Source organism: Staurois parvus, unplaced genomic scaffold (assembly GCF_062004578.1).
Source record: "Staurois parvus isolate SC_StPar_1 unplaced genomic scaffold, SC_StPar_1.0 ptg000347l, whole genome shotgun sequence".
Lineage (NCBI taxonomy): Eukaryota > Metazoa > Chordata > Amphibia > Anura > Ranidae > Staurois > Staurois parvus.
Genome location: NW_028318143.1, coordinates 5,250,229 through 5,266,046, shown reverse-complemented (window position 1 = coordinate 5,266,046; position 15,818 = coordinate 5,250,229). Strand labels below are relative to the sequence as shown.

Genomic DNA, 15,818 nt, shown 5'->3' with positions numbered 1-15,818 from the left:
ACAAAGTTAGTCTGGCTGAAAAATGACAAAAATCCATCCAGTTCAACCATAAAAAAAAAAAAAGTTATAATCCTATTCCCACAGTTGCTCCAGAGGAAGGCAAAAAAGCCCAGCAAAGCACGATCCATATTGCTCCTGCAGGGAAAAAAATTCCTTCCTGATCCCTGGGGAGGCAATCGGATATCCCCTGGATCAACTTTACCTATAAATATTAGTATCCAGTTATATTCTGTGTAAATAATTTTACTGCTTACCAGAAAGAGCCCTGGTTCACATTGCTGCAACTTGTCATGCGACTTGCAACACATAAAATCAAGTTACAGCGACTTCAAAACAAATTCCTGCACTACTGTGATGCAATTTCAATGCGTCGTAGAGTCTCATGGACTTTAATGTAGCACGAAAGTCACATTGGAAATCGCATGACAATGGGGTCGCAGTAGTGTGACACAAGTCTTAAACATAACATTGTGATTGTGGGAACAAACAAGCATTTTCCCTCACATAACTAATTTTCTGTCCATTAATTCTATTGATAAGATCTGCAAGAAGTGTATGGTATGTATTAATGTAGAAGCAGCAAAGACTTGTTTTGCGTTTTTGGTAGCATGGGGAGGTAATTTATCAGTGGTTTCCAACTCTTTCCCACAGGCCGAAGTGGCCATTTCTTGCCTTTAACTGGCCCTAGGGGCACTATTCCTACCACTGACATCACTGATTAGGCACGGTTTCCTCCACTGACACCAACTATTGGGCACTATTTCTCGCACAGACAACAGCAAAGGGACATAATTCTTCTTGCTGACACCATCGAAGGGGTGCTTTTCTTCCTACAGACACCAACAATGTGCCTATTTCTCAAACTAGAACTAACAGTATAGCATGGTTCCTCCCACTGACATCATTGATGGGATACTGTTCTTCCTAGAGACACAAATGATAATATACTGCCTTGACACCATTTTCTCCCACTGACAACAATCATCGGATCCTATTTTTCCCACTGAAACCCCTGGGACACTATTCTTATCACTGACACATGGTAGGGTACTATTCCTCCCACTGAAAACAAAGACAGGACACTATTCCTACTATAGACACTATTGTTAGGATACTATTCTTCCCACTGATACCAATGATGGGACACTATTCTTATCACTGACACACGGTAGGGTACTATTCCTTCCACTGAAAACAAAGACAGGACACTATTCCTACTATGGACACCATTGTTAGGACACTATTCTTCCCACTGATACCAATGATGGGGCACTATTACTCCCACTGACATGAATCATGGGAAACTTTCTCTCAGTGACACCAATGATGGGGCACTAGTCCTACCACTGATACCAATGACGGGGCACTATTCCCACTGACAAAAACCATAGATCACTTTTCCTTCCACTAACACCAACGACGTGGCACTTGTCCTCCCACTGACATCAATGATACGGCACTATGCCTTCCACTGACATCAATGATAGGGCACTATGCCTTCCACTGACATCAATGATAGGGCACTATGCCTTCCACTGACATCAATGATAGTGCACTATGCCTTCCACTGACATCAATGATAGGGCACTATGCCTTCCACTGACATCAATGATAGGGCACTATGCCTTCCACTGACATCAATGATAGGGCACTATGCCTTCCACTGACATCAATGATAGGGCACTATGCCTTCCACTGACATCAATTATGGAACATTATTCCTTCTACAGGCACAAATGATAGGATGCTATTGTTCTCACTGACACGAATGATGAGGCACTATTCCTATCACTGACATCAATTATGGAACACTATTCCTTCCACTGAAACCAACCACTGAGAACTATTTCTCCCATTGACATCTTTCATGGGGCACTATTCCTTCCACTGCCAGCAATGCTGGGTCATTATTGCTCCCAATGATACCTACAATGGGACACTCTTCCTTCCACTGATACCAATAACGTGGCCCTATTCCTTCCAATGACACCGAGCCATTATTTCTCCTCCCACTGACCACAGATGCTAGGTCAATTTTTACTTCCACTGACCACCAACACTTGGGCATTGTATATGTAGCACTACCCCCTTAGGAGTCGCTGAAGTTTTGGGTCCCCCTATAGTCCTGCACAGCCAGACAACATGCATTTTCACATAGACTAGCGTCCAGGAGTCAGTAAGCAGTCCTTGAGCTTTGGTTTTGTGATTTTATTAGGGAATTGAAACTTGGATAGGAAAAGGGTGTATGGGATGCCCAATGGAACTGTAAACTATGGACAATCTTTCTGAACTATGTACAATTCTTTACACAAAATCCCTCCTGTTGGAGAGCTAGCCAGCATCTCCTGTTGTACTATCCCAGACCCCAGATTTTCCTAATCCAGCTGTTCTGGGTGAATCCCTGAGCAGGGGATCCATTACCTGTCACTTTAAAAGAAGACGGTCCTAGGTAGTTGCTAATCTGGTTTCCTCCCAGAGTGTTCCTTCCTCTATCTGGCCCAGGGGGTGCAGGTCTACTTACTCAGTCTTTTTCCTGTGTTGCTGGTGGGTTGGTGGCTGCTACCAGGCCTTCTAGCTGGGCTGCCTCTTCCCTGCCATACAGGTGGTCCTCTCTCAAGGGGCCAGCGAAGTCCCAAGCTTTCATGCTTCCTACCTGGAGGTGAACCCTTCTCCCATCTGGGCCCTTCCCAGGCTCCTATTCATCATCCAACCTTCCTCTCCATCTTCCACCCGAACTCTCTCTCCACTCTCCTGCTGCTGAGGTGCAGTTACTCTTAAAGGCTGTCCTGGCCCCTTGCCAAGCCTCCTGTTGGGAATTGGCCAGGATCCTCTAAGAGTACAGACTAGACACTCCTTGGATCTGCCCACCGCTTCTAGATCTTTCTCAAAAGTCCTATAGCAGGGGGAAATTCCAGAGAGCCAGTCTGCAGAGCCTCTCAGCCCTGACCACAATTTGACCCCTGCTAGCTAGGCAGAGTTGCTGTTAGAAACCATGGGGTCCCATACAGCCAACCTGACAGGGCCTCCCCAAAATAACACAGTTTGCTATGCTTCAGTTATGAATGAGCATGGTGAATGATCGGTACCAATCACTCATTGTGTTCATTTAAGAAATGAATGGGCTGACAAATGTGATATATTTACTGTACCCTCCCCCCTGACTCTCAATCCTGAAGGATCCTACTGAGTGCTTACAGCTGCTGAAGGGAAGGAGAGGAGGGAAGGCGCCAGCACTGCGGGGGTAGGGGGGCACACATGGGAGCATGGGCAGCAGGGGGAAACGTATGATGCACAGGGAGGGTGATCGGCAGGGGGGGGGCAATTACTGGAACCGATCCCCTGTACGGCTCTCTTTGCAGCAGCTGAAAGCAAGTGGAAGGAGAAGAAACCAGCTTTCAGCTGCTGCAGAGAGAGCCCTACAGGGGATCAGTTCCAGTAATTGCCCTCCCCCCCACCAATTACTTCCCTGCCCACATCCGATCCCCTCCCTACAAAAGGAGTGGTGGTACCCCCCCAGCCCTAATGACAGGTCACCTTCCATAGACATGAGGCTCTCACAGGGGCAGGAGAACACGCCCAGTAATAGTGTACGGACTGTGCACAGATATGTGATATGAAAAGAACAATTGTCCAACCAGAACTCAAGGATCATTGTAGATCCGTCAGCTGATTGTGTCCTACAATGATCGTATCTTCCTTTCTGACCTGTCAATCACCCAGCACCGGACCACGCCCCCAGCCGGTTAGTCTCCGCCCCCCAGGTGCCTCTCCCAGGCTGGGCGGGGCCGGGTCAGTGTACGGGAAGGATGGGGCTGTACGCTGTGTGCGGGGTGCCGCTTCTCATCCTCATCATCGGGGCTGCTGTGTGCCTGGCTGCCTGTCCCTGTTCCGATCCGGCTCTCTGTCAGCCCATCCAACACTCCCGGGACTTCGAGGTATTGGCAGCCCGACACCCCTCCCCCCGCCATTCTCATATTGTTACATTGTAACTTCCTCCTCCTATCACGGACATCGCACTGATCGCTGGACTCAGCGTTATGGGGGGAGGAGCTACACTGACAGCAGCTGTCATCCCTGCACTGCAGGCTAGAAGATGAGTGCTGACATCTGATTGGTTGTTGGTCTGCAGGTTGTAGAGTTTGGAGATGAGTGCAGGCATCTGATTGGTCGTCGGTCTGCAGGGTGCACAGTTTGGAGATGAGTGCAGGCATCTGATTGGTTCTTGGTCTGCAGGGTGCACAGTTTGGAGATGAATGCAGACATCTGATTGGTTGTTGCTCTGCTGGATGCAGTTAAAGGATATGTTCACCTTTTAACAAAAAATAATAAATGCACATTGTTTTGCAGGTAAAAAAAATGTGAATTTATTATTTTTTGTTTGTGGAGCCTGTAAAGCATTGCACCAGCGATCAGTAGATCACTGGTGCCATACAGGTCTCCTTCTGACCTCTCAATATATCTGCTTGCCCGTACATCCCATAGATCCCGTACATCCCATAGATCCCGTACATCCCATATATCCTATAGATCCTGTACATCCCGTACATCCAATACATCCCATATATCCCATCGATCCCGTACATCCAATACATCCCATATATCCCATCGATCCCGTACATCCAATACATCCCATATATCCCATCGATCCCGTACATCCAATACATCCCCTACATCCCTTAGATCGCGTAGATCCCGTACATCCCATACATCCCATAGATCACGTACATCCCATACATCTCTTAGATCGCATACATCCCCTACATCGCGTACATCCAATACATCCCATAGATCACGTACATCCCATAGATCACGTACATCCCATAGATCACGTACATCCCATAGATCACGTACATCCCATAGATCACGTACATCCAATCAGGGTGGATAAAAATCAATGTTTTTTTTTAAAAAATCAAAAAAAATCAGATTTGTTTTATTTAAATCGGATTTTTTTTATTTAAATCAGATTTTTTTAAATAAAATGCTTTTTGAGGAAAATATATTACCATCCAAAGGTTATTCCATTATGAAATAAAGATTAGTTTTTTAATTATGTAGAATAAGGCTGTATATGTTTAATTTTTTTGGTAAATAAATTCCATGAATCCATTCACAATGTCATGCTCTTCCAGAGGTTTGTGTAAGATTATTGGGCAGTTTCTCTGCCTACAAGATATTATCACAGATGCTTGCTTTACTTTTGCAGTTCTCAAAACTGAATTTGGCTCAGCGGAGATCACATGCCTCTTCTTCACAGCAAAAATGTTATAACATGAACAGAGTTAAGAAAAAGACCTTCATCCTAACTTCTACAAACCTATGAATACAGAATCAACCCCTTCAGTGCTAAGTTTCAAGAAGTTCAGTGAATAGAATAGAAACAATATTTTTCTGATTGTTTGGAGTGGAATAGATCTGCACAAGAAGAAAGTGAGACTAAGTGTGAGGAGGAAGGGGCTGACAGTCTAAGTTTCTTAAAATATATAGATTTTGTTTAGCCAAATTAGTTAACAAACATGGATGTTTAAGCAAATCACATATGCTGGAATGTTATTGTTTCAGATGAATAAATCTATTTAAATTGTTATTATTAAGGTAATGATTATTTTTCTCCTTCCTAAGTACAACAGAAAAGTTGTTCAAATATGAATGATTAACCTATTAAACTGGGGATAAAAAAACTAATATGAAAAGTTGTTATTCTAAAAATCTTCATCTACTTGCATATTAAAGTTATACCAGCAAGAATTAGTCTATGCAGAAAACTAGGATTTAAATCAAGCCTTACTGACTAGTGATTTAAATCAGTTTGATTTAAATCAAATCCACCCTGCATCCAATACATCCCATAGATCCCGTACAAGCAAGCAGATACTACTGGCAGGAAGGTTCAGTGAACTGTGGAGCGCTGTGGTAGTACATTGAAATCTGCAAGCTGACAGGTTGCTGGGACTTGTAGTTTTCCCATTCACGGAATGCTGTGAATGAATGACGAAGCTGGGTGGGCGAAGCCCCACATGGCTGCGTTTTAAAAAAAATTGTGACAGCTAGTGGGGAAGAGAAGATCTCTGCTAGCTGTCACATGGGGGGGGGGGTCACATCCTTACATGTTACACCCTGATTATGGGTGTAACATGTTACAAAAGGTGAACTTATCCTTTAGGTGATGAGTGCAAGCATCTAATTAGTTGTTGGCCTGGGGGATGCCAAGTTAGGAGATGAGAGCTGGCCTCTGTTTGGTCGTTGCTCTGGTAGATTCAGAGTTAAGCCCAGTACACGCTATAGGAAAATCGGATGAACGATCGTCCAGTTTTCCTCGATGTTTCACAGCAAGTCAAATCCGAGGATGGTACTAATTGTAAAAAAATTCTCAAATGGCTTTTTTATTTCTGATAATGCGCAGTGTTTCATATCTGATTTTTCTCGTATGAAAACAGAACACTTTAATGAAAAATGGCTGGTCCTGCTCACGTACGAGAACAATTTTGGAGCTTGTCCCTTCAGAAACTTTCGTTTAGAAAGTCTGAATCAGATGTCGAAAGTTGTGTAAACACCAGGGGCGGACTGACCATTTGGGGCCCGGGGTCAATAGGGAGCCCCATGAGATGCCCCTGGTACCTTTCATAGGCTTTTTTGGGTGTGCCTTGAGTGTTGGCGAGGACACAGGGGCCCCATGAACCCCTATTGTCCGGGGGCCCCATGAGTTGTAAGTCCACCCCTGGTAAACACTATACGAAAATTGAACGATCGTTCCTTGTACAGGATTTTTCTTTCAATTTTCCCCTCTTTAGAACAGGCGTTTTGGCATCTGAATAGTTGTTGCTCTGGGTGTTGTAGAGTAAGGAGATGAGTGCTGGCATCTCAATGGTTGCTGCTCTGCTGGATGCAGTTAGGAGATGAGTGCTGGCATCTGAATGGTCTGTGGGATGTAGAGTTCAGAGATGAGAGCTGGCATTTGGTTGGTTGTTGCTACGGGGGATGCAGAGTTAGGAGATGAGAGATGGCATTTGGTTGGTTGTTGCTATGGGGGATGCAGAGTTAGGAGATGAGAGATGGCATTTGGTTGGTTGTTGCTGCGGGGATATGGTAGGAGATGAGAGATGGCATTTGGTTGGTTGTTGCTGCGGGGATATGGTAGGAGATGAGAGATGGCATTTGATTGCTTGTTGCTGGGGGGATATGGTAGGAGATGAGAGATGGCATTTAGTTGGTTGTTGCAATGGGGAATATGGAGTTAGGAGATGAGAGATGGCATTTGGTTGGTTGTTGCTATGGGGGATGCAGAGTTAGGAGATGTGTGCTGGCATCTGAGTGGTTGTTTCACTGGGAGATATGGAGTTAGGAGATGAGCACTCCCATTTATTAGTTGTTACTATGGGGGATCCAGAGTTAGGAGATGAGTGCTGGCATCTGAGTGGTTGTTGTTCTGCAGGGTGCAGCATTAGAAGATGGTTCTAATGGATTGGTTTTTGCTTTGGGGGCAGAGTTAGGAGAGAAGTTCTGCCATTTGAATAGTTATTGTTCTGAATGTTGCAGAGTAAGGAGATACCTGCTGGCATCTGATTTGTTGTTGCTCTGGGGGATGCAGAGTTAGGAGAGGAGAGCTGACATCTGATTGGTTGTTGCTCTGGGGATGCAGAGTTAGGAGAGGAGAGCTGGCATCTGACTGGTTGTTGCTTTGGGGGATGCAGAGTTAGGAGAGGAGAGCTGACATCTGATTGGTTGTTAATCTGGGGATTTAAGGAGTATTTTTCCCACTGCCCACCAATGTCAGGAGCTGAACAGGGCGATCATTACACTAATGTGCTGTGAGCTGTAGATATAGTCATTATTAGCAGAGGGTCCCTGAGCCCAGAAAGTCTGTTCAAGGGTTCCTCTGTGATTTATTTAATTGTATTTATTAGAAGTCTTTATATAACACGGACACTTTACACAGCACTTTAAATATAGTGTATATTGTAGAGTTACATCAGTCCCTGACCTCAAGGGGCGTACAATATAAGGTCCCTAACTTACATTCATATATACACATACTAGGGCCAATTTAGACAGGAGCCAATTAACATACCAGCATGTCTTTGGAATGTGGGAGGAAACCTGCCCAGGCACAGGGAGAACATGCAAACTCCATGCGGGTAGTGTCATGGTTGGGATTTAAACTGAGGAACCCAGTGCTGCCAGGCGGAGGAGCTAAGCACTAAGCTATGCTAAACAGGTTGAGAAAGGCTGCTCTATACTGTTCATAGCTATAACATTTCCAGAACTTTGATGTGCAGGGATACATGACTCCTGCTGCACTCTGGTGTCACTAGAAGACAATGGCTGGTCCAGCCCCATTGGGCAGAGGGTGCACGTCATTGTGGTATTGTTGGTTATTCCGGAGTAGCAGAATTTTACAAAACTGACAATATTATTCTGTTCCTCTTTATAGGTCTATACCTTCCATGTTCGCGGCAAAAACTGGAAACACTATGACTGGTCTGCGGTGACCACGGTGGCTTTATTTGGATCTTATGACCACGGACTGATGTGCTTTGCACACTCCAAAGGAGCAAGATTTGTGCTAAAGGGTGAGAATGGCATGTGAAGTGGCTTGGTGATACATGGGCTCAAATGGTGTTAACAAAAGAGTGTCACAGGATACTTAACCGTTTCAATACCGTGCAATTTTACACCTTCCTGCCCAGGCCATTTTTCAGGTTTCAGCGCTCTCACACTTTGAATGACAATTGCGCGGTCATACAACACTATACCCAAACTAAAATTTTATCATTTTCTTCACACAACTAGAGCTTTCTTTTGGTGGTATTTAATCACCGCTGGGGTTTTTATTTTTTGCTAAATTAACAAAAAAAAGACCAAAAATTTTGAAAAAAAAACACATTTTTCTTTGTTTCTGTTATAAAAGTTTACAAATAAATAATTGTTCTTCATAAATTTAGGCCGAGATGTATTCTGCTACATGTCTTTGGTGAAAATAACCTAAATTAGGATGTATTTTTTAGTTTGTAGGAAAGTTATAGAGCTCACAAACTATGGTATAGATCTGAATATTGATCAATCCTGAAGTACTGACAGCCAATCTAATTTCTTGAGGTCCAAGAATGTCAGAATAGTACAGATATCCCCCAAATGACCCCTTTTTGCAGAGTAGACAGTCCGACGTACTTCATAAGAGGAATGGCGAGTTTTTTGAAGTTGTATTTTTTTCTCATAATTTTTCGGAAAATGAAAAAAATAAAAAAATTAGTTTCACTATTTTTTTTTTACATACTGTCACCAGTGCAGTACAGCATCATCATATAACTGGCATGGTGGTGATCAGGGACACTGACTGGTGACAGTATGAAAAAAAAAAAATATATATATATATTTTTTTTATTATTATTTTTTATTAAATTTTTTTTCTTTTTTTTAAGATTTTTTTTTCATATTTCACTATGACCAAAGTAGTACAATGTTACCATAGTAACATTGTAATACTTTGGGGAAGTGAATGTCAGAATAGTACAGATATCCCCAAATGACCCCTTTTTGCAGAGTAGACAGTCCGACGTACTTCATAAGAGGCATGGCGAGTTTTTTGAAGTTGTATTTTTTTGTCATAATTTTTCGGAAAATTAAAAAATTAAAAAAATTATTTTCACTATTTTATTTTTTACATACTGTCACCAGTGCAGTACAGCGTCATCATATAACTGGCATGGCGGTGAACAGGGACACTGACTGGTGACAGTATGAAAAAAAAAAATATATATATACTGTATATATTTTTTTTTTTTAATTTTTTTATTATATTTAATTTTTTATTACATTTTTTTTATTTTTTTTAAGATTTTTTTTCATATTTTACTATGACCAAAGTAGTACAATGTTACCATAGTAACATTGTACTACTTTGGGGAAGTGATCAGTATTTTTTTTTTTTTTTTTTACACAATTTGCTTATAGCAAAGAATTACTTTGCTATAAGCAAGCATTTACCTGAATGAAATCGATTCATTCAGCTTTTCTTTTTTTTTTTTTTGTGCTAAGCTGTGATTTGGTCACAGCTAATCACATGACATGTGCATGTGATTAGCTGTGACCATTCACAGCTAGGCACTAGTATACAATGGATGGCATCATGAATGAAGCCATCCATGTATACAACTGTCATGTGACCTGTTGTGATTGGTCACAGCAGGTCACATGGTACCAGCAACGGGAGCCGGTACTCGGATCTGTCATCGGCCGTGTCCGAGGTGCACGGCCGGTGACAGATCGCACTGCTGTGCCGCTCTGCATTAGCGCAAACGGCGCATGTGCGGGAGCACGCCAAATGGCGTGCACCCGGAATGGAGAGACACATCTGAAGCCGCCAAACGGCCATTGGCCGGGCGGCTAATGGTTAACCTGGTTCACTAATGCATTGGAAAGGGTTTAAAACATTGCTGGACAAATACATTGTGAACATCTTTCAGGCATCTTTTTTGACAGCCTGAGAATTCCTAAACCTGGCAGGCCATAGTCTGAAAGATGATCATCGGAGTGCCATCGTTCATGGCTGGTCTGTGTCCTTAGCCCAGAACATATATATAAAATGCCTTTGGAATGTAGCAATAATCCCCTAAACCATTGAAGCCGGCTACTCAGTAACGTCCATTTCATCAGTTCTTTATACCAGTGGTCTCCAAACTGTAGCCCAGGGGCCAGACGTGAGCCTTTGCTTGCTTTTACCTGGTCCTTGGAGCAATGTTTCCTACACTCGCATAAACTATGGGGCATGGTTCCTCCCACTGACACCAATGAAGGGGCGCAATGCCTCCCAATGACACCAATGATGGGACACAATTTCTCCCAATGACACCAATGATGGGACACAATTCCTCCCAATGACACCAATGGTATGGAACTATTCTTCCCACTGACACCAATGATGGGGCACTATTCCTTTCCCTGATACCAACAAAGGGACACTATCCTTTTCCCTGATCCCAATGATGGGGCACTATTTTTTCCCCTACTACCAACAATGGATCACCATTCCTTCCACTAATACCAATAATGAAGCATTGTTTATTCCCATTGACTCCGGGGCATTTTCTACTCACACTGGCCACAGTCTGGCCCCTTCAAAGTCATAAGGACAGTAAACCGGCCCTTTGTTCAGAAAGTTTGGAGACCCCTGCTCTACAACAATGCCTTAGAGGCAACTCCTCCCGGTGACACTCATGATGGGACATAATTCCTCTCAATGACTCTTAACAATGGGGCCCAATGACACCAATGATGGAACACAATTTCTCCCAATGACATCAACAATGAGGCCCAATGATACCGATGATGTGACACAATTCCTCCAGTGACACTAACAATGAGGCCCGATGACACCAATGATGGGACACAATTCTTCCCAATGACACCAATATTGAGGCCCTAATGACACTGGTGATGGGACACAATTCCTCCCAGTGACTCTAACAATGGGGCCAAATGACACCAATCATGGGACACAGTTTCTGCCAATTTCATCAACAATGAGGCCCAATGACACCTATGATGGGACACAATCCCTCCCAATGACATCAACAAATAGGCCCAATAACACAGATGATGGGACACAATTCCTCCCAGTTACACTCATGATCGGACACAATTCCTCCCAATGACACCAACAATGAGACCCCATGACACTGATGATGGGACACAATTCCTCCCAGTGACTCTAACAATGGGGCTTAGTGACACAATTTCTCCCAATGACACCAATGACGGGGCATTGTTTTTTCTCACTGACCTCAGGACCTCTTCTACTTCCAATTGCCACAGTCTGGCCACCGTAAAGTCTGAAGGACAATAAACTGGCCCTTTGTTTAGAAAGTTTGGAGACCCCTGCTTTATAGTATGAATAAGGCTTCCGCCAAAACGCGTTAGCATTGTACTTTTGTATTCTGCCATGTAGCCAATAAGACAATGAAGAATTGATGCAATGGATGTTACTGAGTAGCCAGGTCAATTGTATTAGATTATTATTTCTATATTTCAAAGGCATTTGGTCCACAGCTCAGGTTCCCAGTCTACCAGGTAATTTGCGGTAACATGTTTTCTTTGTTGGAACATGTACCTAAAATGTACCTGCCCCAGAGTATGGACAATAACATTTTTATATATTCTCTGCAAGCATTAAAAGCACTTTAAAGCAAAACTTTATTCACCTTTATAGTTATATGGACTGTGGAGAAATTAATCTTCAAAATTATCAAGTGGCATCAAAATAGCTCCTTTTCCTTTATTTTCTATGGCAGCACAAACTTGATATGGGCTGAACGTTCTCTAATGTGTAAACTGTTTGGGCTCATGTACACTGCAGCTGATAAACTCGCGTTTGGGAGCTGTTCAGCGATTTTTTTCAGCAGCCCCTGAACTCTCCCTAATGTTTTCCTACGTGTCCATGTACACATATTCGTTTATAGTCGTTTACAGGCATTTGAGTTTACAATCATTTTTTTGAACGCACCAAACTTGCGTTCAGCAGTCGATTTTATCAGCGTTTCAAATGCAAAACACTTGTAAACGCGGTTAAACGCAAATCGCGTTTATAAGCGTTTGAAAATTTCTTTTTAACTCTTCCAGTTCCCAATGCTGTCCAGAGCTTTTTTTCATCATGAAAAATGCATGCAAAGCGTTTTCAAGGTACCCAAATGAACAAAACACTGAACACAGGATGTTCCTACCAAGCTGTCACACATTGTAATGACCAATTCACACCTCAGGCCTCTCCCACCCTTGGAAACAAAAGATATGTTAATGACCAATTCACGCCTCAAATTCCTCATGAAGACCCCCTGCCAGGTGACCTTAATGACTCACTCCACCAGACACCTTTCCCACCCTTGGAAACAAAAGAAATGTTAATGAGCAACTCACACCTAACTAATCTCAACACATACTGCTGTCTCTGCTTCTACTCTCTGTATTTCTCTGAAACAGTCTGAAATAGTTAATAATTTACCACTTTTCAGTGCATTCTGGGCATTTGGGAGGTTCTCCTGTGCTTATCTTTAAAAAACGCTTCTAAACGCAAATGCGCATAAACGCGTTATGCAAACACGGCTAAACAGACGTTTTTTAACCTACATTTTCCAGCAGTCAGTTTCCATCGTTCAGAAGTGTCCCGTGTACATGGGGCCTTAGACCAATGCATGTAATCTAATCTATTCACTTGAATCGAAACTTTAATGGTTTGTATCAATTTTTATTTTTAAGATGTTGACATTTTTACCATTTTTACTTTTTCAAGTAAAAATATAATACAACTTTCCCATGACTGAAGATTGACAAAGCAATATGCGTGTTTAAAAGAGAGAATGCAGCAGGGGGGTTTTCCTTCCTACAATATCTTTCTCACTGAAATCTCCAGGGGAACCAACTGAAGAGAGCAGACAGGGAGGGGGAGGAGTCATTGTGTCTGTACATTTCTGCTTGAGCTATTGATCTCTGTATAGAGCAGGAATTTTTTGCAAAGCAGATAAGGAGAGCCTGAAGATCAATGTCTAAAGTTCCACCTTTTAGCCCTGACTATAGGGGCCTAAAGGAAATACATACAAACCACTATATGTTCCCAGGATCTGGAGCAGTGGTGTATGTAGGTTTTGTGCTGCCCTAGGCAACACAAAAATGAGCCCCCCCCGCTCGAGAAAGCCTTCCACTACCACTGCCCCCCCCCCCCCCATACACCAACCACCATCGCGCACAGTGAGAGAGAGAAAGACACTCATCTTCACAGCTCCGGACATCCCTTATAACGAGAGTCGGGCTGTGCATACACCATCATGAAACCCGCAGCCTCTCTTGGAACCCACCAGGTCCCATGCCGCGTGTGTCCTTTTTTCCGTCCCTTTTTCCGAGGGGCAGTGCTGCCCCCCCTTGAAAAATGCCGCCCTAGGCAAATGCCTTGTTTGCCTTGTGGTAAATCCACCTCTGGTCTGGAGAACAATATACGTTTTAGTTAAAAAAAAAACCTGAACTTGTCCTGTTAATGCTGTAACCTTCCCAAGGAAGATCCTAAGTCTTCTTTGCATCATTTCTCTCTATTTGCCCAACATTGTAGGCAATGTATCAGTGAAGAAAATCATAGATCCAAAGAAGAGAGCTGCCTGGATTGCAGAGAAGGTGAACCTGACCAAGACTCAGTACATGGATGGGATCAACTTGGACATCGAGCAGACAATACGTCCACATACACCTGAGTATTACGCCCTAACGGATCTGGTGAAGGAAACCACAGAGGCCTTTCACAAAGAAATCCCTGGATCTCAGGTGATCAAGCTGCTTTTACTTACAACCAGTCACCAAGTTTTAAGGATTTTTATAGGCTTGGCCCAAATGTACCCCCAAACCTGTCTTTCTACCTCCTAGATCATTAATTTTTATTTCTTTTACCTTAATTCCTGTAGCAGGAAAAAGCTTTTATTACTCCCTGTGACGTTTATGCTTGTAAATGTCTTGCAGGGTCAGCTGCTGGGACCTCAGTTTCTATTAATGTAGACATGCCCCCAAAACTACATCTCCCAAGAGCCTTTTTCCTTCCAGAGTCAGATCAGTATAGATACCGATGTCAGATGTAATTTGATGCATAATGGAGGCTGTCATTAATGATCTCGTCTTTTTAGGATTCACCCTGACTGTCATTAGGTCAACAGGCGTCGGCCATTTACATTCCTCCTGAAGCCTGACTGGAATACTCCCAGGATGTTGCTAAGTGAGGCCTAGCTGTTCCTGTTCACTTCCACCATCACAGGAGTGAGCTCTTTCTCAGAATCAGACCCCCTCACATGCTTTTTCTCTCCTTGATTCAGTAGCTCTGAGCTCAGTGTTTGAGGGTTTACTCCTGGGAGGGTGGGCCGTAACGACTAGGCCTCTCTTAGCAACACCCTGGGAGTATTCCAGTCAGGCTTCAGGAGGTATATAGTTACAGTGGGGCAAAAAAGTATTTAGTCAGCCACCAATTGTGCAAGTTCTCCCACTTAAAAAGATGAGAGAGGCCTGTAATGGCATCATAGGTAGACCTCAACTATGAGAGACAAAATGAGAAAAAAAATCCAGACAATCACATTGGCTGATTTGGAAAGAATTTATTTGCAAATTATGGTGGAAAATAAGTATTTGGTCACCTACAAACAAGCAAGATTTCTGGCTCTCACAGACCTGTACCTTCTTCTTTAAGAGGCTCCTCTGTCCTGCACTCATTACCTGTATCAATGCAACCTGTTTGAACTTATTATCAGTATAAAAGACACCTGTCCACAACCTCAAACAGTCACACTCCAAACTCCACTATGGTGAAGACCAAAGAGCTGTTGAAGGACACCAGAAACAAAATTGTAGACCTGCACCAGGCTGGGAAGACTGAATCTGCAATAGGCAAGCAGCTTGGTGTGAACAAATCAACTGTGGGAGCAATAATTAGAAAATGGAAGATATACAAGACCACTGATAATCTCCCTCGATCTGGGGCTCCACGCAAGATCTCACCCCGTGGAGTCAAAATGATCACAAGAACGAGCAAAAATCCCAGGACCACACGGGGGGACCTAGTGAATGACCTGCAGAGAGCTGGGACCAACGTAACAAAGGCTACCATCAGTAACACACTACACCGCCAGGGACTTAGATCCTGCAGTGCCAGACGAGTCCCCCTGCTTAAGCCAGTACATGTCCGGGCCCATCTGAAGTTTGCTAGAGAGCATTTGGATGATCCAGAAGAGGATTGGGAGAATGTCATATGGTCAGATGAAACCAAAATAGAACTGTTTGGTAGAAACACAACTCATCGT

General features: G+C 43.3%; 1 protein-coding gene across 1 annotated transcript in view; it reads left to right on the top strand.

The window, feature by feature from the left end:
- Nucleotides 1-3,785: 3,785 nt before the first annotated feature.
- LOC149456802 (di-N-acetylchitobiase-like) overlaps nt 3,786-15,818 on the top strand; it is a 40,377-nt gene continuing 28,344 nt past the window's right edge. The window contains exons 1-3 of the mRNA XM_089684399.1: nt 3,786-3,935; nt 8,432-8,570; nt 14,093-14,301. Coding sequence (XP_089540525.1) covers nt 3,807-3,935; nt 8,432-8,570; nt 14,093-14,301 — 477 coding nt within the window. The 5' untranslated portion in view covers nt 3,786-3,806. The remainder of the gene's footprint in view (nt 3,936-8,431; nt 8,571-14,092; nt 14,302-15,818) is intronic.